General features: G+C 53.9%; 9 protein-coding genes across 9 annotated transcripts; 4 read left to right on the top strand and 5 right to left on the bottom strand.

Annotated features, from left to right (window-relative positions):
- Positions 1–3315: 3315 nt before the first annotated feature.
- Positions 3316–4261, top strand: CORC01_02562 (uncharacterized protein; the record flags this gene model as incomplete). The annotated part of the gene is made up of 5 exons (XM_022614212.1): positions 3316–3419; positions 3508–3617; positions 3716–3895; positions 3989–4050; positions 4127–4261. 5 exons carry the CDS (start codon positions 3316–3318, stop codon positions 4259–4261), a joined length of 591 nt encoding a protein of 196 aa, XP_022479424.1.
- Positions 4262–4468: 207 nt separating this feature from the next.
- CORC01_02561 (uncharacterized protein) lies at positions 4469–6554 on the bottom strand (the record flags this gene model as incomplete). The annotated part of the gene is made up of 2 exons (XM_022614211.1): positions 4469–5232; positions 5285–6554. 2 exons carry the CDS (start codon positions 6552–6554, stop codon positions 4469–4471), a joined length of 2034 nt encoding a protein of 677 aa, XP_022479423.1.
- Positions 6555–8085: 1531 nt separating this feature from the next.
- Positions 8086–10164, top strand: CORC01_02560 (uncharacterized protein; the record flags this gene model as incomplete). The annotated part of the gene is made up of 2 exons (XM_022614210.1): positions 8086–8481; positions 8542–10164. 2 exons carry the CDS (start codon positions 8086–8088, stop codon positions 10162–10164), a joined length of 2019 nt encoding a protein of 672 aa, XP_022479422.1.
- Positions 10165–10619: 455 nt separating this feature from the next.
- On the bottom strand, positions 10620–11337 carry CORC01_02559 (DnaJ domain-containing protein; the record flags this gene model as incomplete). Its single annotated transcript, XM_022614209.1, has 2 exons — positions 10620–11189; positions 11263–11337. 2 exons carry the CDS (start codon positions 11335–11337, stop codon positions 10620–10622), a joined length of 645 nt encoding a protein of 214 aa, XP_022479421.1.
- A 360-nt stretch (positions 11338–11697) lies between these two features.
- Positions 11698–14463, top strand: CORC01_02558 (DEAD/DEAH box helicase; the record flags this gene model as incomplete). Its single annotated transcript, XM_022614208.1, has 2 exons — positions 11698–11971; positions 12035–14463. The coding sequence occupies 2 exons, from the start codon at positions 11698–11700 to the stop codon at positions 14461–14463; spliced, it is 2703 nt and encodes a 900-aa protein (XP_022479420.1).
- Positions 14464–14931: 468 nt separating this feature from the next.
- On the top strand, positions 14932–15792 carry CORC01_02557 (uncharacterized protein; the record flags this gene model as incomplete). The annotated part of the gene is made up of 1 exon (XM_022614207.1): positions 14932–15792. The coding sequence occupies one exon, from the start codon at positions 14932–14934 to the stop codon at positions 15790–15792; it is 861 nt and encodes a 286-aa protein (XP_022479419.1).
- A 3256-nt stretch (positions 15793–19048) lies between these two features.
- On the bottom strand, positions 19049–21255 carry CORC01_02556 (uncharacterized protein; the record flags this gene model as incomplete). Its single annotated transcript, XM_022614206.1, has 2 exons — positions 19049–20838; positions 20895–21255. 2 exons carry the CDS (start codon positions 21253–21255, stop codon positions 19049–19051), a joined length of 2151 nt encoding a protein of 716 aa, XP_022479418.1.
- A 598-nt stretch (positions 21256–21853) lies between these two features.
- CORC01_02555 (MATE efflux family protein) lies at positions 21854–23299 on the bottom strand (the record flags this gene model as incomplete). The annotated part of the gene is made up of 1 exon (XM_022614205.1): positions 21854–23299. The coding sequence occupies one exon, from the start codon at positions 23297–23299 to the stop codon at positions 21854–21856; it is 1446 nt and encodes a 481-aa protein (XP_022479417.1).
- A 723-nt stretch (positions 23300–24022) lies between these two features.
- Positions 24023–25315, bottom strand: CORC01_02554 (uncharacterized protein; the record flags this gene model as incomplete). The annotated part of the gene is made up of 3 exons (XM_022614204.1): positions 24023–24399; positions 24687–24963; positions 25025–25315. The coding sequence occupies 3 exons, from the start codon at positions 25313–25315 to the stop codon at positions 24023–24025; spliced, it is 945 nt and encodes a 314-aa protein (XP_022479416.1).
- Between the last annotated feature and the right edge of the window lie 543 nt (positions 25316–25858).

Here is a 25858-nt window from a genome sequence, read left to right as displayed (position 1 = left end):
AGGTGGCCAGTCGACTTGATGTATGGTTTCGACCGCGATGGCTTAGCACGAGTTAACAGCATCATGTTTTTGACCATGTCAAAAGCTTCGGAGCATTGTGTTGCATCCTTCATGTACGCTCGCTCAAATTGTGTCGGTCGAACTATTGTTACGCAATGAGCCAACATAGTAGCTGTATACAGCACCACTCAAATTCTAAAGGAGACATCGAAATGAGAACAGATCTTGCTCCAAGCCAAAGTGAGCTGTAAGGTAGCTTTCGATATGAGCTTCGCTAGTATTCTGGCAGACACTGTGCCTCTTATTTGTCTACAGTTGGGGTCGGGGTGCTCTTTCACGATGTTAGCTCGATACAAGTCCGGGAGCTGGAGAGTAAACTTACCAAGATCCTAGTCAGCTTAGTCAATCACGTTGACTGATACGGCGAATACTCCAACGACATAGGAACAAAACGCAAGACACAGCACTAGTGAAAACGTTGGAGAAGAAATCCCGGTTCGAATTACAGTATCTCCCCGAGGACATCAATGGTGATGGTCAGCTCCAAGAATGAACCTGTACCGATAGAGCAGAATGTGGATTGCTGTTACTTTTGCGCAACTTGGGCCGCAAGTCCTGCAAAAGAAAATTTCGAAAAAGCTGTCTGTCTAAAAATTTGCCTTTTTTGATTCAATTCTTGAAATACTTGGCTTGATACTGTGCCAGATCTGTAGACTTATGTGATGTAGGCTGCGCGCGAGGTCTGGTACGAGAGGTATTTCCCCTTCTCGAGAAGACTAGTAATCAAAGAGCATCTTTTCGCTAACCCTTTGCTCTTCTTGATGCTTTTCCTTAGCTGTTTTGAAGAGACGATATGAGTTAAGCCAGTGGAGGGCGCTACCACCATGCCAAGGAGGCTATAATCCGGCCTTTTGTTCGAGCACATACCTAGAGATTCCCCAGTAAGATATAGACTTGAAGATGTCGAGTGTCACTAGGAGTCGGCGGCATCGAGAGCTTGCTAATCGATGCCAAGGCCACTTACGGCCTGCTCCAACCCAGTCCAGGCAACGATTGTGATCGTATTCAGTAAAGATACGCGTTGCTTATGTTTGCATGCTACTGATAGCGGAACCAGCAATGCCCGAGATATCCCGGGCGAGCAATGATCCCAATCACCCTTGAAAGGCTCCTTTTGAGTCTCATGTGTCCGAACAAGATGCCAGAAGATTGCAAGTAAGTCGAAGTGCTCTTTATTAGGGTTAACTTAGTGGGTGCGTTTGTTTGTTTCCGAGACGTGGCGAAATTATGGCGGTGAGATTTCAGAAGACCATGAATTTGAAATTGGGAAATGAAAAAGAGAACGGGGGCCAGTGGCAGGGAGCATGTTGACGTGCCTTGCCTTACCTAAATACCTCACGATTCAAGTGAGGCTGACTCGACAACTTAGCATGCGCAAATCAAGAAGTAACATTTACTACTAATTTAATTCTAGGGCATTTGTAAACAAGGAGCAGTGGCTATATCGGACTCATCACCAACAGAAACACCCCCCACCCCGACCCGACGTGCTTATGCTGAGAACGCCTGTTAGATTTCCTATCAATATATCCTTGCCAGTGACTTGTTAATTAAATAGCACCCATGCCACTGTTGGCTTTGAATTTGAAAAGTTGTCGCAAACTGGTACACACTAAATGAGAAGAAATACGTCATGTAGCTCCCTTGGATCGCACCAGCCGAGCATGGCATTGCGGATGCTATTTGGGCCAATAACGCTGGAGAAAATGCTTCATCGACGCACCATTTACGACATGCCAGGCTTTCGACGTACCACGCAGATCAATGGTTGTCAAGTAGACCTCAGTGCAATCCAGTTGAAGTGCGGAGAGTCGTCATGCAGCTCAAAGCAGATCCTTTGGCGACAAAAGAAGCTATTCTTTCTGAAGCCGATCATGATAGCATCGGACCCAATTTTGAATATGCTGTGCGACTGTTGTTCATGACCGCATGTCAGACAGAAGGCACCGAACTCACTTGGAAGTTACAATTTCTACGAATGGAAGACTAAAGAGACCCTGAAAGTCTTCCTCAAACGTGTTTGTCCAGAGGTATTTGCTGGAGGAACACCTGAACAGTCCATCAGCATGGAGAAACTCAGTGCTCATATCCTATCCGAGAACGCCGGAGTCGATATAAAAGCAACTGACACAATATCGGATCATATTTATTTGATTCGGGGAGAAGGATGCAAGAAACTTTTGGTGTTCCACCATCGAGCGTTCCTCGAACATAGCCTGGAGATCCTCAAGGCTGACCGGGAGGATTCAAGCTATCTTTTCCCGGAAGCTATATCCCTGGAAGTCGACTTGACTTTGAGAACCCTTTCAAGAGATGTGACACTTATCAAGTGATGCTGCAGTGGCTGCTTGCCCCCGAAAGTCCTTGAGGAAACACTCGGAACCCTCGACCTCCTGTTTGCCCCCTTTAGTGACGGACAATCCTGACGAATACCAAAGAAATGGGTGCGGCGACAAGATCTCGACCCGGATCTCCTTCAGCAGTGCTATCATTCTTTAGGCCTTTCAGCTGATAAGGAGACACCCGAAGGCCTGTACGCTTTGTACACGCAATATCCGCACTGGGCCCAATAGCTGGCCCGTCTGCTGAGAGAGGTTGACGAACCAACCCCGGCTACCAGATGGGAGCGATACGCGGAACGAAGAAAATCGCCTCGGCATATGTACAAGTGCGCCATTGACCCGTGCATCGTGGCGGCCATCCTTGGAATCCTGACCACGGCGCTGGCGGCGGTCCACATCTGGATATCCTATTGTTCCTGGGTGAATGACCCGATGAAGTCCTCGTGCGGAGCGAAGAAGACTCAAAGTCCTCCAACATTGAATGGAAGGTTGTGAAATCTGAGGAAAAGAGGAGTGGGTTGACTTTAGAACTTGGCGAAGCCATACAGTGTTGAATTGCTCCACTAATACCGAATGGAACAAATACCGAAGAGCAGGAGATGTTCCACGAAACCCCGGCGAGATCGGGTAGAGTGTAAGTCGGTTGAGCCGAAGTGGAGCCCGACCGCCGATCGCCGTTGCCGTACAGTGTCCGCACCGGCATCAAACAATACTACTAAAGCTTCTGTCGCTTCAGCGCACCCCGTCACTGCACAGTATCCAAATCACACCATACATGGCGCTTGTGATCAAATCCGGGTTGCCCAGACTTCCAAGTGCACTACTCACCTCCACCTCACAGCAACGTCACTTACGCTCAGAGTCTTCAATCTGGTAACTGAGCCCAACTCAATTGACCCAGAATTATAACACAATGGCTTCGAGACCCGACTTGGACGATGAAGACTTGACCTTCCACTGCTGCGCGCCTCTTCGTCCCTCCGAGTTACTGAGACCCATCGATGCCGGCGACCTGGGGTAAATTAAGACACCCACCTCTGTCTTTTCTGAACTCAATGCCATCCATGAACCACGTCCTCCCAACTGACACCTGATGATAAAACAGCGGCTCAGGTCACGCAGGGAGGTCAACCTTCCTCGCCTGGCCCATCTTTGGCCCGCTCCTCTTCCAAAACGAGACCAGCGACGCGCGCGACCACTGCGCGAATGAGAGGAGTACGTCAAACATCTCTCCTCCTCCTCCTCAGCTCTGCAATCGAACATAGGTAGCGAGAAGTGACTTGAACTAACCTTTCACCATGTACCACTCGCAGCATTCCTCAGCTACCTGCGCCTCTCAGTCTACATGTCCATCGTCGCCGTCGCAATCGTCCTCTCCTTTCACCTGAAATCCGAGCCCAGCCAGCTCGAGCTGCGCATGGCCAAACCCCTCGGCATCATCTTCTGGATCCTAGCCGTCGCGTGTCTGTGTCTCGGCATTGGGAACTACATTAGTGAACCCCCCCCTTCTCTCTCTCTCTTCTTTCTCAAAGGGTCGGGTCTACAGACAGTTGAGAAATGGACGCAAAAGCTGACTCGAATGTCAGAAACTGTAAACAAGTATAGTCGCAAAGCTGCCATTGTGCAGACAGGATGGAGGACGCAGCTCGTAAGTCTTCTCACCCCTGCCTCATGTCCACACAACGACCTTTACAATTGCCTTGATATTGACGCGAATGTCCTAGGTCCTCGCCGTGGTGGCTCTCAGCATCGTCGGCACATGCGTCGTCTTACTCGTCGTCACAAAGATCTCTGCCAACTCCCAAAACTCTTCCAATACCACAGCAGCAGCTTATGCCATCGGACCCGTTTTGAAATAAATGTAAACACTGCAAAATTCTCATTCGCCTATTTGTATCCCGCCCGTTGTGCCTTTGTCTTCGTCGCGCCATGTCGTCAGTCCGTACTAATTTCACATCCATCCCGTGGGTATATAAAAAGTCTATGTAGTATACACTGGGCATAAATTTCTCTCGCCCCGTTGCCAACGGGGTTTTAAGTTTCCTTCGCATGTATCACTCTCTCAATCAACCCTTGAGTCTACCATCGGGCGTGCAAAACAAATCCCTCGCGGACCCGTCCACGTGATCCCGCTGGGACTCTTCTTTGCTGCAGCCGCCGACCTGCTCGCGCCACGTAAACATGTACTCCACCGCCATTTGATATATGTGCCTCAAGTTCGTGCCCTCGCCCTCCCAGCCGAGCAGCGGAAGATCGTTGGCCGGCCTGAGGCTGCCATTATTCGGCAGCGTGTCCATCGTCTGCACCAGGGACCCGGGGCCGAACCTCGACTCCGAGAGGCTCGCTGTCCTCTTGCCCTCCCCGCCTTCCTTCTCGTACTCCTCGGGGGGTTGGTAGAGCTCCTGATGCACCGTCGCGATCGTGGCGGCCGTCTCCGCGCTGGGGTACAGCGTGAAGTAGCCCCTCAACCGAGAGAGGCGCAGTACGTGTTCGAGCCAGGAGGGGAACATCTTGCTGACCTGCTTTTCCGCAATCAGCGCCGGCGACGGCTCGGCGCCGCGCGCGTATTGCAGCGCGTCGACTTGCGATACGAGGCCATGCAACTCGATCCACCTGTCACCGAAGAAGAGGATGGCGTTGCTGTTGGGAGCTTGCCACAAGTAGGATGTTCCGGGATCTTCATTTCCTTCTGCCGTCGGCTCGATGAATCCCTTCTTGCCATTGAGGTACATAGAAGGCGTGGTCATGCTGATGCCGAGCAGACGTTGGTCCCATTTCTGAAGAGTTGTCAGGCGGGAGTAGCGGTATTCCAGGACTGTATACTTGAGGTCTAAAGAATGTTAGGTGAACGCTTTGATACTTGTGAAACGCAATACGCCTACAGTGAAAGAAACCCGGCGCAAGCTCCGCCTGTGGTGAGAGAACTAGAATATGGGAGTACTTTGGCGTCGTTGGCCAGAAAGACTCGAGGAATCGGATGGAGCTCTCCTCCTCTGTCATCCGCTGTCGCGGGATTCTATGCCTCAGGGAGAGCATCTGCACGCGCCCAGGGTTATGCACGTGTGGCGGCGGCCAGCGGAACGTCTCGAGGAACTTGGCCGTCGCCGGTTCGATATCTTGGGGCAGTTCAATGGTGAGATGAGGAATCGAGAAAGCGGTGAAGTCGGCGTCGTTGAGAGACTTGAGCAGCCGCAGCAGGCTGCCGGAGCCGCTCGCCGGGGCCTGGATCAGGATGTCGATGCTGACCTGGTTCCAAGCCGCCAGCGAAGCGCTGTCGAGCTTCGATAACCAAGAAAGTTGCATCCAGGCGCCCCCGGGAAGCTCGATGAGCGGGGTCCTGAGCCGGCCCGTCTCGTCGCGCATGCCCTTCGTGAAGGGCACGTATTCTTCATCGGAGCCGTCGATTATAACAGCTTGAGGGTGCATGTATGTGGTGATGTGTCGCAGCGCGCGAATCGCGGATTGTTCGAGTCGGGCGTCGGTCGAGAGGGGCGAGAAGTCGGCTCGGGCATCGTGCCAGATGATGTAGCAGGTATCGTCCACGCCATTGATCTTCTTGAGCTCGTCCAGGTTGATGTCGCTCCTGCTCATGACTGCGAAGTGCACGTAGCTCCTGAGCTCGGTTCCCATCTTGCATGCGAACGGTAGCAAGTTCGAGAGGCTGTGCAAATTGGAGGCGGCGAAGAGGACATTCTGGTTAATGGGCTGGCTGCCCTTGGTAGCAGCAATGGCGTGTAACGAGTTTGCGAGACGGTGGAACTTGACGGGGCCGTTGTAGTCGTGTTCTGCGGCCGGCGGAAGGGGTTGACCCTGGGCGAGTCGGCCGGGCTTTCGTGACGTGGCGTCGCGGGACGGGGAGGCGTCTTCGGGATACGGGTAGATGTAGTTCGGGGGTCGTTGACCGAAACCGAGGGAGAGGTCGCTGAGCAGGTACCAGAGGCCGGCGGCAATAACGAGGAGGTAGGCAACGCGTCTGAAGAGGCGGCGGGAGGGCATCTTGGCGGCGGGCTGCCATTGGGGGTTCCTGTTTCGAAGCAGCATGGGGTTCTTGATGGCGCTGCTGCCGGGGCGGTGGTGGTCGTCGTCCTTCTTCCCCATCTCTTCATCGCTGAGGAAAATGTAGGAGCGGAGTTGGCGCCATGGACTCGGCATGCTTCTCTATCTGGGAGGGACGGAGTTGCAGCGATGGGCCTGAGGACAGATAAAAAGGAAGAAGAGAGAGAGAAAGTGAGAAAGGCAAGGGAGTCGAGGAAGCGAAGGTAAGACGAAGCGTAGACAATACACGTTCACCAAAAAAATGACTGAAAGTTGCAAGGGAGGGGGCGGTGATCCGAGGGTCGGGCGTCTCACATCTTCCCGTCGAGGTAGAGGAGCTGGTTACGTATCGGTTGGAGAACTCCAGATGCAGAGTTGGAGGTGAGCGGAGGAGGGGGGAGGAGCTGAGGGATCAGATGGGACGGGATGGGACGAGAGATGCCGTGAGAGGCGATGCGTAGGAAAGCTGGCGCAAGGTGGGAAACAACAAGTGGTCCCTTTTTCCCATGCGCTTCCCCGTCGTTCCCCCGGCAATTGATGACCCAGACGGGCCAGACCTGGACCAGAGATTTGAGGTCCAGGGTTGTCTGCGCCAGCTGGGCTGTGCACCGTGGTGCAATGTCACAGACGCGAGCTTGGTGGGTAATGGGCGGTGGATCTGTGGAGCTATGCCGGACGTGGCCCGGAGGATGAGGAGGACGGGCCTGGGGGGGCGACGACCTCGAAGCTTTTGCCCTTCCTTCTGCTTTGGATGATGGTGGTGGTGACGAAGAAAGGTTGATAAGGACTCGAGGTGTGGCGGTCACGGTCGTATGCGTCGGGGATGTGTGCGGTGCGAGCGACCAAGCGAGAGCGAGCGGGGGATCCGTAAACTGCTGCGTCGTTGCGTACAGCTGTGGTGCTGGACCGTGTACGAATACAAAGACAGACGCCGGGCAATGTGGCATCAAGTTAGGCCCATTAAGGGGACCGTTGAGAAAAGGTGTTTAAAGTGTCCGGCTTGGCGTCCGTCTGGTGGTGTCCCAAGCAAGGAAGAGCGTGTGACAGCAATGTCATCCATCACTGAGTTCCATCAGCAACTGCCAAAACTCTTGGACGTCTCCCATCTTCTGGTGTCTCACAAGGTTGGGGACGCAATGTACTGTTCCTGACCTTAGCGTGGCGCACCTAGCCAGCGGGCGGGGAAAGGTGCCCTACATTAGGTACTTTACCGCACGGCTACCGGCCCGGACTCTCTCACTCAATCGTCGATTCGTCGGTCTGTCTACCCGCGCTGAGGTGCCATCCCTGCCGTGCTCCTCCCGTCAGTCCTTTTGTTCCACAGTCAAGTTGTCAGCGTGAGGAACGAACGGGAGAGGGATACGTACCGATGGTGGTGATTGGCGATCGGCGGATGCGGGGCGCCGGGCGGGAACCCGAGCCACAGTGTGGCTGCCCGTAGCAACGCCTTTTTTGAATTTTTTTTTTCGTCACTTTATTTTTTTTGAGGAAGTGAAGTAATGAGACTTTGATAGGGTCGGTCACGAACATTGGTCGAATCCCGAATAAGAAGCCATTCCGAAAATCAGACTTTCTCATTCTTATTCTCCTTATAACACAGTATATCCTCATCCGTTATTGCAATCACGGAATTTAAAACCACGCAAACATGGGAAAGTCAAGACGAAACAGAGGCGGCCAAAGCCATCGCAAGGACCCCATCGCCAAAACCGTCAAGCCGCCCTCCGACCCCGAGCTCGCCGCCCTCAGGGAAAAGTCCATTTTGCCCGTCATCAAGGACCTGCAGAGCTCTGAGACCAAGTCGCGCACCGCCGCCGCTGAGGCTGTCTCCAACCTCGTCTCCAATGAAAAGTGCCGGAAGCTGCTGTTGCGCGAGCAGATTGTTCACATCGTTCTCAATGAGACTCTCACCGATGCGAGCCTCGACAGTCGCGCTGCCGGCTGGGACATCTTGAGGGTCCTCGCCGAGGAGGAGGAGGCCGACTTTTGCATTCACCTTTACCGTCAGGATGTCCTGAGCGCTATCGGCTTTGCTTCTCAGACTGTAAGTCATTACGCTGTTCAACCACTAACAAGAACGAGTGCGGTGCTGACTATAACTCAGATTCTCCAAAACCTCGCAAAGGGTTCATCTCTGAGCAAGGGTGAATCAAAGGTCACCTGGGCCATCACCGAGTCTGTCATTGGCCTTTTGTCTGCCCTCGCCGAGGCGCAGGATGAGGTTCTCGAGGCCATTGTCAGCATCGAGGGCATCAAGCACCTGCTCTTCACCGTCGTCGCCCACCCCGATACACCGTCAAGCATCTGCCTCGACTCTCTCTCTGCCCTCCTGACCTTGTCCGAAGACAATCAACGCCTGGCGCAGGATGTCGTCGCAGACGAGAGCCCGAAGCCCCTGACGGCGTTGACCAAGCTGCAAGGGGTCGCTGGCGCAAAGGGCGTCCTGGCCTGTGGCGTTTTGCACAACATCTTCACCACCTTACACTGGTTCGACAGCACGCCGGGACCCAAGGACCTCTCTGACGCCTCTCTCATCCCGACATTGTCGTCGGCACTCAAGAATACCAAGCAAGATACCGATTTGCCACCCAAGAGCCAATGGTCTAACCCGACCGAGGTCCTTCAACTTGCCTTGGAGATCCTGGCCGATGTTGGAACAACACTGCAGCAGTCTCTACAGGGGGGTGACAGCAAAAAAGTCAAGGAGGAGTGGAACGGAATTGAAGACGACGACACCGCGATGGACGAGGACATCAAGGAGAACGGCTCCGGCGACGAGAATATTGGTGAAGGAGACGACGACGACGACGACGACTCCATGGACGAAGACGAGATGCAGGCCGACATGGACCTCGTGACCGGCGCCGACGATGACGTCGAGGAGGAGGCGAGCATGGACGACCTACCCACCCTGCGCGAGCTGGTACAGCAGGCCATCCCGCAGCTCATCAGCCTCGCAACCCCATCATCACAATCAGAGGGCGACGTCCGGGTGCAAGCGCATGCCCTGGCCGCCCTAAGCAACATCGCCTGGTCCATTTCCGTCTTTGACTTCTCCGACGACCACAACGCAGGCATCCTCAAGGCGTGGGCGCCCTCGGGCAAGGCCATCTGGGGAAAGGTCATCGCCCCCATCCTGGCAGCCAACACCGCCGACGTCGAGCTGGCGACAAAGGTCACCAGCCTCGCGTGGGCCGTTTCCCGCAGCTTGCCCAGACGCTTACCCCTTGGCGGCGACGAGCACAACAAGTTCATGGCGCTGTACCACGCTACCAAGAACCTCCCTCAAAAGGAGGCGGCTACCGGCGCAGCAAACGGGGAAAAGTCAAAGGACGAGGAAACCGAAGACCCCTTCCAAGGTCTCGGCGTCAAGTGCATCGGTGTTCTAGGCCAGCTGGCCCGGGACCCCGCACCCGTCGCGCTCAACAGAGAGATAGGCGTGTTCCTGATCACGGTGGTCAACTCCCTGCCAGAAACCCCGGCTGCGGACGCCGTCGAGGCCCTGAACCAGGTGTTCGACATCTACGGAGACGAAGACATGGCATGCGATAAGGAGGTGTTCTGGAAGGACAACTTCATTCAGCACCTCGAGGCGGCTCAGCCCAAGGTCAAGGCTTTGGTGAAGACGATCGATAAGCGAACCCACCCCGAGCTGCGCACTCGCACCGAGGAGGCTGTGTTGAACCTCGGACGCTTCATCCAGTATAAGAAGAAGAACAAGGCATGAGGACATTGGGACTGGATACGAAATGCCGAAGAAGATGGATGGGCGACTTCTGGATTCTAGCATATCACGAAGCGTCCCAAAGACGGGTGTGTTGAAGTGTCAAAAGTACATGTTTTTGGAATGATGAAGCAATCATAGCCACGATGCAACGAACGGGAGGGAGTGGTGCTTACCTGGTAGACAAAAGCCCTCGAAAGGGTGTGAGAGGTTTTTTTTGGGGAGAGACACGAGCATTGCACTTCTGACATAGTTAGGGACATAACCGCGGTGGTCAGTAACAAACTCACTGGTTCGTTGAAATAACCATGCTGTATGCATGCTTGTTGTGCCCGAGAATCCGTAGTCGAGGCCTGTCGAGCTGTAGTGAAAAATGCCCCCTTAAAACACCCTTCCGCCTGTAAATAAGAAAGAAGAAAAAAAGTGCAAACCCATGGAGCCCCTTTCGTGATCTAGACTCAGCCAATGGGCTTCATCTTCTTCTTCTTCTTCCCGTCGCCCGACTTGCCCTTTTGGAAATCCCGCCAGCTGCTGATGCGCTGGTCCCGCGTCGCCTCCCAGTCCTGCTCGTGCTGTCTCTTGCGCTTCCGCTGCTCAATCTCCTCCTCCTCCTTCTTCTGCTCGCGGCCCTCCTCCTGCATCTGCGCCTTCATCTGCCGCCGCCGGCGGTGCTCGTTGTCGATGAGCACCTCGCGTGCCTTGTTGCGCCACTTTTTTGCGAAATCGTCTGTCTTAAGTTCGGGGCTGTCGACGGTCCACTTGTTTTCGCGGATGAGGAGCATGCGGGCGTCGGCAATGGCCTCGTCGAGGCGCTCGCGGTGCTTCTCGTCCATGAGCTCCGTCTGCGCCTTTTTTAGCCGGTCAAATGCATCGGGCGCGAGCGGGTTCTTGGTCTTGTCCGGATGGATGAGGAGGGACTTTTTGCGATAGCAGATTTTGATGTCGGATTCGGGGACGCCTGGTTGGAGATCGAGGACGGCGTAGGCGTCTAACCTGAATGCTTTTAGGATTCTGTCGATTTCTGCATCCTGTATAGGGGGTAGGGAGGCATGGTCAGCACTTGGATTCAACGTGTGTAGTTTCTTTGGCGGTCGCATTTACCTTGTCAAACTCCTTTGCCTCGATTTCGAGCGCATCGAGCGCGTCCTTCTCCTCTTTGACATCTTCACTCGCCATGATGATGATTGCAGACCTATTGAGGGAAATCTGATTTGGCAGCTGCACCTCGGTGGACTGATGCTGAGACTGTAGATGCGGGTTGAAGATGGACAGTTACGCACGCGAGTTAGCACGAGACGAGGCTCAGTGACGGCCACAGGGACCCGCAAAAGACCCCTGCCGACGAACGTTTGCCCCACGACGCTAAGATAAGGATTACCGATAAGAAATTTCTCGCCCGCCCAAGCCCAAATTTTCGAAAGACGGGCCGCCCAGCTCTTGGGTGCTCTGCTGTTTCGCAAACTCGCTTGAAAACCAGTTTTCGACGGGCCAACCTACGATCGCACCCGGGGCCTCGCCAGAAATACAGATTTCAAGATGCCTCGTCGCGCTGCATCCCCCACTCCCTCCGATGGAGAGGTCGACATCGCCGATCACCTGTTCGACGCCAGCGACAATGGCAGCGACGCCGGGCAGGATGTGGGAGGCATTGACTTCGACATGGACGGGATCCTGAACGGCCACGAAGAGGGGCAAGAGGACGAGGATGGCGACGAAGCGTTCATTGCGCTGAAGCAGGCTGCTTCGTTTCGCAAGTCGTCCAACCTCAAGGGAAAGTCGGTAAAGAGAGGAGGTGGTTTCCAGGCCATGGGTAAGTGATTGAACCAATACTATACGCCTGGTGCTGTTTCTGGAGATCTAATCCGGTACGCAGGTCTAAATGCCGGCCTCCTGCGCGCGATTACGAAGAAAGGATTCTCTGTTCCCACACCGATTCAGCGAAAGACGATTCCCCTGATCTTGGACCGCAAGGATGTCGTGGGCATGGCGAGAACCGGTTCAGGAAAGACTGCGGCCTTTGTGATTCCCATGATTGAGCGCCTGCGCGCTCACAGCGCAAAGGTCGGCACGCGAGCGCTCATCATGTCGCCATCTCGTGAGCTCGCGCTCCAGACCCTCAAGGTCGTGAAGGAGTTCAGCAAGGGGACGGATCTGAAGTGCATCCTTCTCGTGGGTGGTGACAGCATGGAGGACCAGTTCAGCATGATGTCCTCGAACCCGGATATCGTCATTGCCACGCCTGGTCGTTTCCTCCATCTCAAGGTTGAAATGGGTCTGGACTTGTCGTCCATCAAATACGTCGTGTTCGACGAGGCTGATCGTCTATTCGAAATGGGTTTCGCTGCCCAGCTTACCGAAATTCTCCACGCCCTCCCCTTATCGAGGCAGAGTCTGCTGTTCTCTGCCACACTGCCGGCCTCCTTGGTCGAATTTGCGAGGGCCGGACTCCAGGATCCGAGCCTTGTGAGATTGGATGCCGAGACCAAGGTTTCCCCCGATCTCGAGAGTGCCTTCTTCTCCGTTAAAGGGGCCGAGAAGGAAGCTTCCCTGCTTCATATTCTCAACGACCTGATCAAGATGCCACAAGGAACTCCCGATGGCGTTCCCCTAGATGTTGCACCGTCGAAAAAGCGAAAGCGCGAGGGTGGCGGCACCGGTAAACCGACAGAACACTCGACTATTATCTTCGCGGCTACAAAGCATCACGTGGAGTATTTGGCGCAGCTGCTCACAAAGGCCGGCTATGCAGTATCCCACGTCTATGGTTCACTGGACCAAGAAGCCCGTCGTATCAACACTGAAAACTTTCGAAATGGTAGAGCAAACATCTTGGTGGTGACGGACGTCGCTGCCAGAGGTATCGATATCCCAGTTCTGGCGAACGTCATCAACTACGATTTCCCTCCGCAACCCAAGGTCTTTGTCCATCGTGTTGGACGTACGGCTCGTGCTGGTCAAAGGGGTTGGGCATACAGTATCGTGCGCGAACTCGACACACCTTATCTGCTGGATCTCCAGCTGTTCCTTGGCCGGCGGCTAGTAGCAGGTCACGATACCGAGAACCCATCCTACGCCGAAGACGTTGTCGTTGGTGGATTGAAGAGAGATAGGATTGAAATCAACATGGAATGGATGGACAAGATCCTGAAGGAGGAGTCCGACCTCGAGGCGCTGCGCAGAGTCTCGACGAAAGCTGAGAAGCTGTACCTAAAGACCAGGCATTCAGCTTCAAGCCAGAGCGCGAAACGAGCCCGCGAGCTTGTGGGAACCAAGGGCTGGCACGAGCTGCATCCTCTATTTGGCAAAGACGCCAGTGTCGTGGAGCAGGCGCGCAACGAGATGATGGCCAAGATTAGTGGCTTCAGACCGGCCGAGACCATTTTCGAGATCGGGAAGGGGGGCAAGGGATCAAGTAGTGAAGCAGTTGAGGTTATGAAGCAGCTGAGGAAACGCATCACACCACACCGCGGCAACAAGAAGGAGGAGCTAGACTCGGACGACGACATGGAGGGCCCGGATGGTGCCGAGAATGACTCGGATGACGGACTCGACGGTGAAGCAGAGGAGGGTGCCGCAGAAGCCTACAACTCGGACGATTCCGACGATAATGACGGTCTCGAAGTCACAGTTACCAACACAGGCGAGAAGGAGAAGAAGAAGACGGATTCCTGGCGCGACTCGGACGTCTTCATGTCATACACGCCCAGGACGATTAACGCAGCAGAGGAGCGCGGGTACGGAGTCACGTCGGGCGCGCAGACGTCGAGTTTCGTGCAGGCGGCGCGCGACGTGCAGATGGACCTCACAAACGACGAGACCGCCAAGGGTTTCGGCGAGCCGACCAAGGCGGTGGGCATGCGCTGGGACAAGAAGCAGAACAAGTACGTGGCGCGGGCCAACGATGAGGACGGCTCCAAGGGGTCCAAGTACGTGCGCGGCGAGAGCGGCGTCAAGATCGCGGCCAGCTTCCAGAGCGGGCGGTTCGACAGATGGCGCAAGGCCAACAGGCTGGGCCGGATCCAGGTGGGCGGCATGGAGAAGGGCAACGTGCCGGATTTGCCGTCGGGCCGGCAGTACAAGCACAAGCAGGAGAAGGCGCCCAAGCAGGCCGACAAGTTCCGGGACGACTACGAGGTGCGAAAAAAGAGGATCGCCGAGGCCAAGGAGAAGCGTATCGGCCAGTTCAAGGACGGCGCGGGCAGTCGCAAGGAAATCAAGGGCGTCGAGGATATCCGGAAGGCGAGATGGGAGAAGCAGAAGCGCATGGAGAAGAATGCGAGACCGCAGCGCAACCGGAAGTAGGGTGTGTCGGACTCTGTAGCGGAGGGGATACACCATTTGTCAGAATATATTGCAACCAAGAAAGAAAAGCGTTTGGTGCAAGACGTGGACGGTATTTTCCGCAATGTGAATCAGCTCTGGCGAACAAGCTCATGGATATGTTGATGTAGTGACACGTTAAGAGGTAGCCGCTGTGCAGCACCTCGGATGTGAGTGGCTGTTTGGGGCGGACGCATAAGGCGGACAAAGTTATCGGGGCGGAGTCCCAACCAAGTCGGCGCCGGTGGCCATGAACTTGATTTTGGCGGCCGTGACGTAAGGCGGCGGCACGCGCTTCCGGGTGATGACTGCTGACCAGCAACAACGACTTACCAAGGAACCCTTTTTTATGAAAGCGTCGTCCCCTTTGGACCCGTATTTAAAGCCATCAATCTTTTGATACATGCAACTTGACCAATACCCACTCTATTCAGCATACTTCATCTAATAATGGCGAAACCTAAAGCCCAGAAACGTTGCCTCTTGTGGGATTATACCAACACGCGGGACCGTCCAGATGCAATTGACCAGCTCTTCCCCAACACGTCGTCGCCGGACTCGACGGACAAGCCCACAGAAGCAACAGCAACACCAACGACGGCCGTCGCCGCGGTCATTACCCCTTTCAAGTCCGTTCACAACTGGAACGCGTGGTACCCGCCCGAGCTCAAGGGTCGGCTTCCCTTCCGGCCCATGATTCGCACGCGCGCGCAGCTGGACACGGAGGAGTGGGACTGGATCCGCGACTCAGACGCCGAAATCGTGCACTATCTCAACGAGCCGGAGCGTCAGGGAACCTCGCCGGGGGAGGCCGCCGGTTGGTGGCTGGAGAAAGTCGTTCCCGAGCTGCGGGAGAAGAGGGGCAAGAAGCTCGTCGGGCCGGCATGTGCTAGTGATTCCGGAGGCGAGGCGTGGCTTGCGGAGTTTATGCGTCTCGTGCGTGAGGCGCAGCAAGAGAACCGAGAGAAGAGACAGACGGGGCCAGACTTCCTCGGGGTGCATTATTACAGCGGCGACGTGGAGCATGCAAAGAGATACTTGACGTCCATGTACGAGCGGTACGGGCTGCCGCTCAACGTCTCGGAGATTGCTTCCATCAGTCGGGACTCGGTAGAAGTGGAGAGGTTCACGGTGGAGCTGAGCGGGTGGATGGACGAGAGGGAATGGATTGACGAGTATGGGTGGTTTGGGTGTATGGCACACTGCGCTGATGACTTTGTGAGTCCTGCGGCGCAGCTGATGGACGGAGAGGGGAGGTTTACGCCGCTCATGAGGCGGTTGATGGGGCAGGATCCGGCGACGAGCTGCTGAGAGATGACTGGGTTTGATGTTGCTTTCATTCAATTTGGGACCTTGCTTGGGCCAGGACGGTGCGCAAGCAGCGAGAGTCTGGAATACAAATGGAAACTATGTTGTGTATGGAGATCGCCATTGCTTGATGCGTTGTCTGGACGTCTGATCAAAAATCTGTTAACTTCCAATCACATTGTTAGCAGAGTAGAAAATCCTTATACAGGAGATATGTAAGCCCCGACGGGACGGGAGCTCTTACAAAACCACCGGCAAAACCAAAAGATACACGACCTGGATTTGATATAGAAAGCAGCATCTGGTGTCCCTACCTACATCTAGGTCTAGTAGGTAATGGAACAAGCCTTCAGTTGCGTCTTGGCTGTTTCTTACCGCCTAGCACCAAAGGAAGGCCTCGCTTATATGTTCCACTGTCCGGGAATCATCAATATTCCGAGATGTTTGCCTTCGTTATGTACATAGGGACGCTCCCCACCCGCGTCAGCCGCACTCAATCGTCGATTGCCCGCAAGTTTTATACATGCCGCACATATGCTTTTTGGGTCGCTGCCGAGCCCGTAGACTCTGACGGAAGGTATTGATCTCTCTTTCGGACGATTCCAGAGTCCAGTGACTTCTCTACAACCCTTCTGACCCTGATTCTTCTAACTTAATCTCTCGCCAGTCCTCCTAGAATCGACTCAAGCTCTCATGCTGTCTGTACGTAAGCCAATAACTACGGATGCTGTTACGTACAGCCCACGTAAGACCAATCGAACATTCGGACTGGCCTCGCAAATTCCATCTTCCAAGTACGGCCAGTAATACTCTTGAACAAATTTGCAAAGTCCATCGTGGGGCTTGCTCTCTGTTTGATTGCCCTTGAGTTGAGTCTTGGTTGACTTTTTGGGACAAGCAGAGAGAGACGATGACGCGTTTGGACTGTTGTGGTTCCTAGTAGAGCGGAGAATTCCGCGTGCAAACCAACAGTGGACAGCGAGGTGATTTAAATATCACGTAGATGACTGACTCTAGATCTGTGGTTTCGCTTTCTCAAGTCAGACTCTACAATAAGAATTAGGCTCTGAATTTGGCCAATCCTCAAGCATGAAAGCAGACGAAAGGGCAGCGGACTCCTTCCAGGAGCCCGTCTCGGGATAATCCAACAAGCCTCTCCTCACTCGGCCACCTCATTCGCTGGAGGCTGCTCAGGTTCTTGAGGAGCTGAATGTCGGCCCAGCTCGAGGTTTAGACCCTGAAGATGCCACCCGTCGTTTGGCGGAACTGCCACGATCATTGTTTCCATTTACGTACAATTAAGCCTGGCCGTCTCCTCAGAAAGTAAAGTCACTTTGAAGCCGCCGGATGAAGCGCCAAGAACCTATTTAGGCTTCGCTGAGGAGATCATCTTGAACACGTGCTACTTATGCAAAATCTGCCGCATCTGTCAAGCAAGTGGTAATCGTATCTGCCACCATTTCTCGCGAGAGAATTAAGACGTTCGGGACCATGGTATCTTCGAGATACAACAGACGACTTCAACTCAGCCTAGGATAGAGGATTAGGATACCGAGTACTCGAAGGTCACGGTGAGTGCAATAGATTCTGGGTCCTCATGGTAAGGCGGCATTCGTACTGGCAAATCGTTGAGCTGTTTGATGCAAGTTTTTTTTCTTTTTCAGAAGTCAGGTATGGTGGCGTGAGTTTACTTCAACTTACAAGATCCAAGATTGGCTGCGTGCATCTTATTTTAATATATTCGGATAGAAGAGACTTCAGAATTTATCTTGCATTGCTTCCTGAGACTTTTCAACAAAATGTGACTGAAGTCTTCTGATTTAATGGAAGGACCTGGTGAGGTCAGCTCTGGAGTTTCGTCACAGGCCGGCTCATCAATGGCTCATTGTGTTATAATGGCACTCCGAGGGGTTGTGGCGTTGGCGGGTGCCGCTCTCATGATGCCTCGTTGATATGAGTCCCAGTGATTCTATAACTATTCACTTACTCACCCACACACTGATGCTCAAGAAGACGTATGGGCGAGATACATGCATCTTGTCCAAACTCTGTGTCTCTTCTGGCCAATGTGTCCCCGCTGAGTCATTAACACAACGGTGGATCCGCTTGGTCCATAGCTCAACTCTAAGTGGACAACAACCCCAAATGCATGGGAAGCGAGGCCCATTTGCGGAGACGCACAAAAAGGGAGCAAACTCTCTCTCTCTCACCGTCAACTAGCAAGAATCGTCAAAAGTGTACAGGACCGACCGCGATTCGAACGCGGGGCCTAGAGATAATCACAGCTGAGGAACTGCAATCTCTCGCTCTACCACTGAGCTATCGATCCAGGTGGTTGCTGATGTTGATTCAGGAGGATGACAGAACTCATGGATGCTAGCTCTGCAAGGGAGGGTTTACCCACCAACCGCTGCGCATATGCCATGCCATACCATGCATCTGAGCAAAAAGATTGTATGACGATACTAGGTAGGTAGGCTGACGGCATATAGAGTCATCTACAGGAACGGCATTCCTCACAACCGGAAAAAAAGCATCATTGGTTGGGGGTGAGTCAACAGGAGACAAAGATGCCCTCGGCGGAGCATGGCAGACCGGGCCCAGTGAAGGCTCCACCGGGTCTAAGCAAACATACCTAAGCCCCAATCCAGCTGCGCTCTAACATCCAACAGCGGTTGCTTTCGTAGCTCAATTTGGTCAGAGCGTCCGACTTTTACGAGTAAAAGATCATCGGAAGGCTGTGGGTTCGAGTCCCACCGATCGCGTCTCTTCTTTTGCCTTTTGAGGTACCTCTCCTCTCACCTCCTTTGGAGTTTTTTGGTTGTTGTGTCTGTTCAGTAAATACTCCCCTGTATGGACTGGCAGATAGATAGATGCTTTGGTTGTGTGTGTGTTCTATGCATGCACTCATCCGCATTTGGTGTATTTTCCTAAATGGACTCTTAAAATTGCGAATCATAGACAACATATGCTTCAATCACTGGAACCAGACACCAATCCATCTTTGCTCTCCAATGTTGCATTCTCCGAGAGTCTGGAGTACCGGACAAGTTGTCAAACAATGACCGGATTGTGCCCCACATTGTGTACCGTGGTGTTCGGCCGCCGGCAAGTCTGCCAACAAGTCGCACTTATTTCAGCAGGGTTAAAAGTTGTGACAAGAAAGTCGATCCTGTCATCCTCAATCTTATGACATGGAATACCAACAATCTTGGCCCGGCAAAAGAGTCTTGCACCGCTCAAAGCCGTCCCCTCTACATCAGACCAGGACCAGTTCACGCACCTCGGCACTCGCAAATATACCGTGACTCGCCGGCAATGCGAATGCTCCAACCCGCTCGAAGCCCTGTGCCCGCGGTGATTCACGCAGAACCAAGCCGACCTCCAGATGATGTGCGAGTTCTGACGTGCACCCCGGCTCGCTCGGCCCCTCAACCACCCCCATGACACCTAGCAGTAGAATAGTAAACTTTTGGCTTGCCATCTCCTGCACCCTGAAGGAAGCGAGGAGCCTCGCACAGTCCGGCTGAAAAGAAAAAAGTATGGAAGAGTTGTGATTTGGTACCTCTTGCGTGTAGCAATTGAGAAGATGTGGCGTGTGACAGCTCCTCTTCGGCCCTACTACCGTGACTGTTCTAGTTGCCCCTATGACTTTCAGTCGGTACTTGGTGGCTAGCAGACCATCGTCGCGACTCCCAGGTAAGGTGTCACAGTAGCTGCCTCCCGCTAAGCTGAATGGCGGAGAGCAAGTAAATGAGTCGAGTTTACGACCCGGCGATAGGAACGAGGCTCTTCTGAATGTAGTTCCCTTGCTGAGCACCATGGATGCCCAAGACCACGACGGGATGCGATCGGTATGATGTCGGTATGCTTCTGGAGCAGGTGCGGAATTTCGAGTAGGCCGGTCTGACAGCAAGTCCTCCATTGACCGGATGGTCCATAGGAGGTCAGCCGCCAGCTTTACACCTGAATTTGACACCATGCCGGCGCAGTGGGTTCTACCATAGAGACGGGAGATATGCCGAAAGAGACTGGCAACAACGGCTAGCCTCTCGTCAGGATTGGGCGTCGTCATGTCCTTGTAAAGATCGAGTACATGGTCGGGAGAATTGACGGCCCCGCGTGACATCCAGATGTGTTTCGTGAGGCCTGGCTTAGATTGTCCAAAGTAGAATTTGTCATCGCACTCGCATCTGGGTTGTTCGAGGCAGTCCCACACCAGCTCTGACCTGTGCAAATAAAGCAGCCTGCGAGACAGCAAAAGGCGTTGAAACGCAGGACCATGCTGAAAGAGTCCCAGATGTCGTTCCATCGTCGCTGATTCTTCAACTTCGAATCCCATGGGTTTCAACAGGCTCCTCTTGGCGAAAATGAAATGGCTCCAGTACATACCCTCACGCGCATGAATGTGATATGTGCGGCCGAATTTACTAACTTGAATGGCAACGGATCCAGTCCCGTGATCGACGTTATCTGACATTTCTGTAATGGCCTTACGCGCGGGCCCGAAATTGCTCAGTCTGAGATCCTGTATGTCTGTCAAGGCGATAGTGAGGTATGACCGTCCAAAGATGAGGTCTTCTCGGTCCAAATGCCAGTTCATGTCTTCTTCGGCGTCTTGGACGACGCAGAAATCGTGAATCCAGATATACTGGATACCCAATTCGCTGGCAATCGTCAGGGTTTCTTGGAGAGCCACGGGGATTTGCCACCAGTGCAAGCACTTTCGGCGCCGCTCCAGGTTTTCCGAGGTTGTCGGTGACGATGGAGCTGGCAACAGACCGGTGCAGCCGTGGACGACGGTGATGTAGGGTTCAGAAGCGGAGCGAAAATCGACTAATTTGACGCCGTTTCGCGGGGTCTTGCCAAGATCCAGGTACCGTCGAGGAGCAGAGTGACGCTCGAGCGGGTACAAACTCGCGCCGCAACTTGCGTGTGTTGCGTTGCAGTCATTGACCCATCCACGGATCGTCTTCTGTCGATGTTTGGAGTGTAGCTTCAGAGGTATTTCATTATAAGCAGTAATGGATTTCCACGGCAATGGTTTGCCTACAAATGAGTCAACATTCATTCCGATAGCCACGCAAGATTTACCGTTTTCTTACCCGGCTTCGTGAACAACTCGACTGTCGTCCTCAGGGCAGTCACCTTGTTCTCCGAGTTTCGGTACTGAAAGAATCCTTCAATCCGGACAGTTGCGGAAAAGTAAATGACAACAAACGCGGTATCAAGCAACAGGCTGCTATCGTGACAGTTGACACCGTTCACCCTTTGTAAGGCAACTTTGATGGCGTAACATGGTTGGCATCCCTTCTTGCTTGCCTTGATAATGTCCTTGAGTTCGCAGGCCCTTTCGTCGGATCTGATCGATTCAGGCATCCGCGCCATGTCAAGATCAAAGCAAACATTGCAAGGCGGCCGGTCCGGGTCAGCGTCGGGCCGGGCTTGGACCCCGGTGGCGGGCATGGCGATGCCGACTGACCAGCAGTCAGTGTTGACAGAGAAAGACCCGCCAGGCCGTTTCTTGGACGGAGGTCAGGGACCGAAACCCCGCTCCTGAATTTGAATTCTCTGGCTTCGTTGTTGTCGAGATGGAGCAGGCCTGTAGGTCGCTGGTGAAGGTCTCGGTCCAAGGATGGCAATGACTGGAGACGGAAAGACCCACGCATTTGGCAGATAGACTGGAAAGTGTGAGGAATGAGCCATGCACTGTGCTCAAGGGGTCTCGCTGACATAAGACATTGCCCCACTAAAAGCGGGCTGAAGTGGTCCTGGTCTTACCTTCCCGCGACTCTGTCTCAACACCAGTTTGCTGTCAAGCTGCAGACATCACCCACATAGCACTCTTTAGCGGCACACCCATGAGAGAATTAGGGATACTAGTGCTGCTTAGACAGAATTTCCTCATAGTTGGTAAAAGTTCACCCTTTGTGAAAATGCAAATTGACCAGAGTCTGGCCCTAGGGCCGAAGTATCGTGGGGATATTGACGTCTAAGCAATTTGTCTATGGTATATGCATGCTAGCCCGCTGTTTTGAAATTAGGAAGAAGAAAAAAAAAACCACTACATGCCTTCCCTATCTCTGACACTTTCAACGCAGTCTTGCCATCTAATCACCTTCATGTAAATGCACTCAATGATGGCAATGACGACCATACCACCACCGAGGCCTATCCAGGCACCGTCCAGCTCTAGGCCCGGTGATCCCAGTTCGAACCAGACGGCGAGCGGTACCGCGGCCAGATAGTTGACGGCGAAAACAATAAACGCCGCAACGGCCTGTCTGCCGAGGCCCCGCAGCACGCCGTTGCATCCGCTGATGATGGAGTCGATGAGCTGGAATGCCGCGACCGCGAGCATGGAGTCGGACGTGAGTCTTTGGACTTCGGCATCCTCGGAAAAGACGAGGGCGAGCTGGTGGCGGAACAGGAAGACCAGGATAGCATCCAGAACACCGACGACGGTGAAGACGACGGCGTAGAGAGTCGTGGCTCGCCGTGCAGTCGCTACGAGCCCGCCGCCAATCAGGTGGCCGATGCGGGTGCTAATCGCAACCGAGATTGAAAAGGGTATGTGCCACATGACGACCGAGATGGTGGTCAAGATGGTCTGCGCGGCGAGGTGTTCCGTGCTCAGGTAGGACGTGCTGAGCGTCAGGATCTCAAAGGCAGCCCACTCGCCCAAATTGACGGCCGATCCTGCAATGGAGAGTCGCACCGGCACGCTCCACTCTGTAAAAGCCTTGCGAGAGAACCCGCCCCAGCACTGGTGCGACCACTGGCCCCATACGACGATGTAGACGAGCAGGAGGACGGGACGCAAGTCGTTGGCCAGGGCCTGGCCCAGGGCCGCGCCCTCGAGGCCCATGCCCAGCTTGAAAGCGAAGAGCCAGCTGAGGAAGGCATTGATGGGGGCGCAGATGATGAGGACGACCATGGCGCTCTTGAAGTCGCCCTGGGCCTGCAGAAACCTCTTGAGAGCTTCGAAGGCGGCGTAGCCGGGTATGCCGACCAGACTTACGCGCAGGAACGTCCCGGCCTTGACGGCCAAGTGATGCTGCTTGACAAACAGGGAGAGAATGGACGGCGAAAAGATCCAGAAGAGCCCGATGGGCACGGTGGCGAGGGTCATGAGGATGAGCATGCGCTGGACGTGGAGGCCGACGGCGGTGAGGCGACCGGAGCCGTGGGCCTGGGCGCAGAGGGTGTCGAGGGCGGTGGCCATTCCCTCGTATATGGCGAGGCCAATGATGTTCATGGTCGTCAGACCGATGCTGGCGGCGGCGAGGTCATCGGCACTGAGGTGGCCTGCCACAAATGTCGTGATGACGGTGAAGGAATACTGCAGTAGGTAGGTGGCGATGAGCGGTAGTGAATAGCGGCAGAGGAGCCAGGCTTCCGACAGCCAACCGCTGGTACTCGCCGGTTCAATGTCCGGCTTGCGGTGCGGCTGATCCGACAGCAACGGCGTTGTCTCGCCGGTCCGGTCGTCTCGGTCGGGGGGGTCCATGGTGGGGGACGGCTTCTATTCGGGCTGAACGAGGGTGTGTGATGACACGGGAAGGGTAGGGCGGAAAAAAGGTAAGGTGGCAGGTGTGCCTTTTAGTCTTCGCAGGGCCCAGCTGGGGGATTTAGGTTCCCGGAAGGTTTGCTTTGATTAGCCCAAAGCTGAGGTGCGTCAGAGCGTCTGCCAGCCTGTGTGTCTGTGCAACAAAAAGAGAAAGTTTTTGCGTCGGGACGGCAATGCATCGACTAGGTAGGTACGGAATACATAGTACGTACCGGCCGTACCGACCGTACCGACCCCACCGACATTTGGTGGAGAAGTACCCACCGCTCCGGATCCCCGAACCCGCAAAACCCTGGGGAATCGTGCCATCTCGGGCAACCGGTGAGAGACATCTCATCATCTCATTCGCTGTAAAGAAATGGAGCAGACCCCCTCTGAGACAAAATCCTCAGTAATTATTACTCTCTACGTAGTGCTTTCTACGCAGGGTGTCTCTACACAATAACTCATCCAAGTGGATTGATGCAAAAAGGACCAGAGACTTTGTGAGAGTATTTTGTTGCCCAGCTCACTGACTGCGGATGTATCTCAACACCCACCCCTGCGAGTTTCATATCTGCGCAAGAAGTAGTTGCGATTCAAGAAAAGGATTGAAATTTCCCGATGAATCTCATCCACGCAAGTTCTCTCAACATCTTAGCTTTGCAAGAGCATTAATTCATACTAGCGTAGCTCAGCTTCACCAGACTTCAGAGATCCCTCTTGTGAGCTCGATCTACGCCTCTCATCAGGAGACATTCCAAACTCTCCACCCCGTGTCAATCTCCTCACGCTCTCACTGTAGCCGACATCTTCTTTTTCTGCAGAGCCGTGAATCCCGCAACAGATTGACCCGGCCCTTGCGGTCCTCGAATCTCCTGCGCCGCTCGCCAGATGTGACCCCGGTCTCGTGTTGGACCCGCTGCCGATCAGCAGACTTGTTGGTTGAAGCCTGCTGCCATCCTTGCCTGACGAGGTCAAATGGTAAGGCGCCCGGATGGCGGCTACAGAAGTAGACCCGAGGAGGCTGTCAATGACTCCTTTCAGACTCGGGATACATGCTGTGAGAATTGACAAGCCTAGTGAGATTTGCAACCAGATAACGTGATGTACGGCATGCCATGTCGCGTCAGTGTAGTCGGTCACCAAGGTATGTGTACTGATCAGTCTGGGAATTGAAAGTATAGGAATGCTGTGGAAAGGAAAGGTCAACAAAAGAGGCGCCGCAGGATTGGGAAAGTCGAAGTAGCTTACACAACGCGAATGGTGAACAAAATAACCACCATCATTTTTCTCTGGAAGCTGGTCTGTACTTTCCACATCACAGCGATGGGTAGCAGACACAGACAAACATCCGTAACAATATCCATTACGCCGTTGTACAGAAAAACTCGCTCCCGACTTGGGCACTTCTCTGCCGTGATGGCGCGCCATGGCTGGGGAAGAGAACATTGAAATGCCACCGCGAAGATACCAGATACGCCCCATGCGACGATGGTGCCGAATAGTAACTTGTTCGCAAGATTGAGTCGGCCGTGATTATCGATGGAGTGGATGAGGAGGCATAGCGAAACTTTGGTGCTGGCGGCAGTGGCGATGGCAAGCAGAGACGATGTATAAAAGAGCTAGCAGGGTAAAGTTGGTTAGTATTGTATCAGTTTATACTCTCAATAGAAAGCTGCGTACCTGGTGAAATGTCTCTAGATCGCGAGACTCTACTGTATCCTGATGACGCCCGAGTCCGTGGTTGCAAGCGACGATGATGCAGACTGTCTGTGAGAGGAGCAAGCCACTCGCGACCAGTAATGCCACATCATGACTTTTCAAAGACGTAATGTTGAGACGGATGACGAGTTTCAGAGATATTCCAACAATGGCGTAGATCAGGAAGATCAGTGAAGCAACGACGACGAGCGCGGCATGGTCGTTCTCTGCCAGCGGATAAAATGGAGGATCTGGTTGAAAGTTGACTGGCATATTCAGCGAAGCCGGGTTGAAGCAAGAGCTATTCAAAGAGTTGAATGTTTACCAGAATGATATTGTCAAGCCGCCTTTCCTGTGCGCACGTGTACGACTTCTCATTCGGGCCGCAGGGTGTTTCGACTTTGTAAACGCCACCGCGGGATCTTTTGTAACCTGTTGATCAATTCTCCGTCGCTCCAAGAGCCCCTGGCTTTCACTAGAATCTGGAGCGGTTTGCGAAGAAATTATACAGGAGCTATGAGTCAAGCATAGCTGAAGTATTCGTCAATGTCGGTTGGTTTGGTTGCGTTTCAGCCGAAGCCCATCGTAACAGTGTTTTCTGGGCGATAATTTGTGGAAGAGTTCTCCGGCAGATGAGCCAAATAACAATGACTTGGCTCAAGAACCCTGGAATGTGAACTCTGTTGAGTAGTGTGCTCATTGAACAACTTTGGTTCCATAACCGCGGAAGCTGTCCTGCTTTTTCGTGCGTAAGAAACTGGCCTACCACTACGTGATGTTAGACCATCAAACCAACTCCTCACTCGGTTTCCCGAG

Source organism: Colletotrichum orchidophilum (assembly GCF_001831195.1).
Source record: "Colletotrichum orchidophilum strain IMI 309357 chromosome Unknown Scaffold_14.1, whole genome shotgun sequence".
In the NCBI taxonomy this organism is placed as follows: Eukaryota; Fungi; Ascomycota; class Sordariomycetes; order Glomerellales; family Glomerellaceae; genus Colletotrichum; species Colletotrichum orchidophilum.
This window is presented reverse-complemented; position numbering and strand designations above follow the sequence as displayed.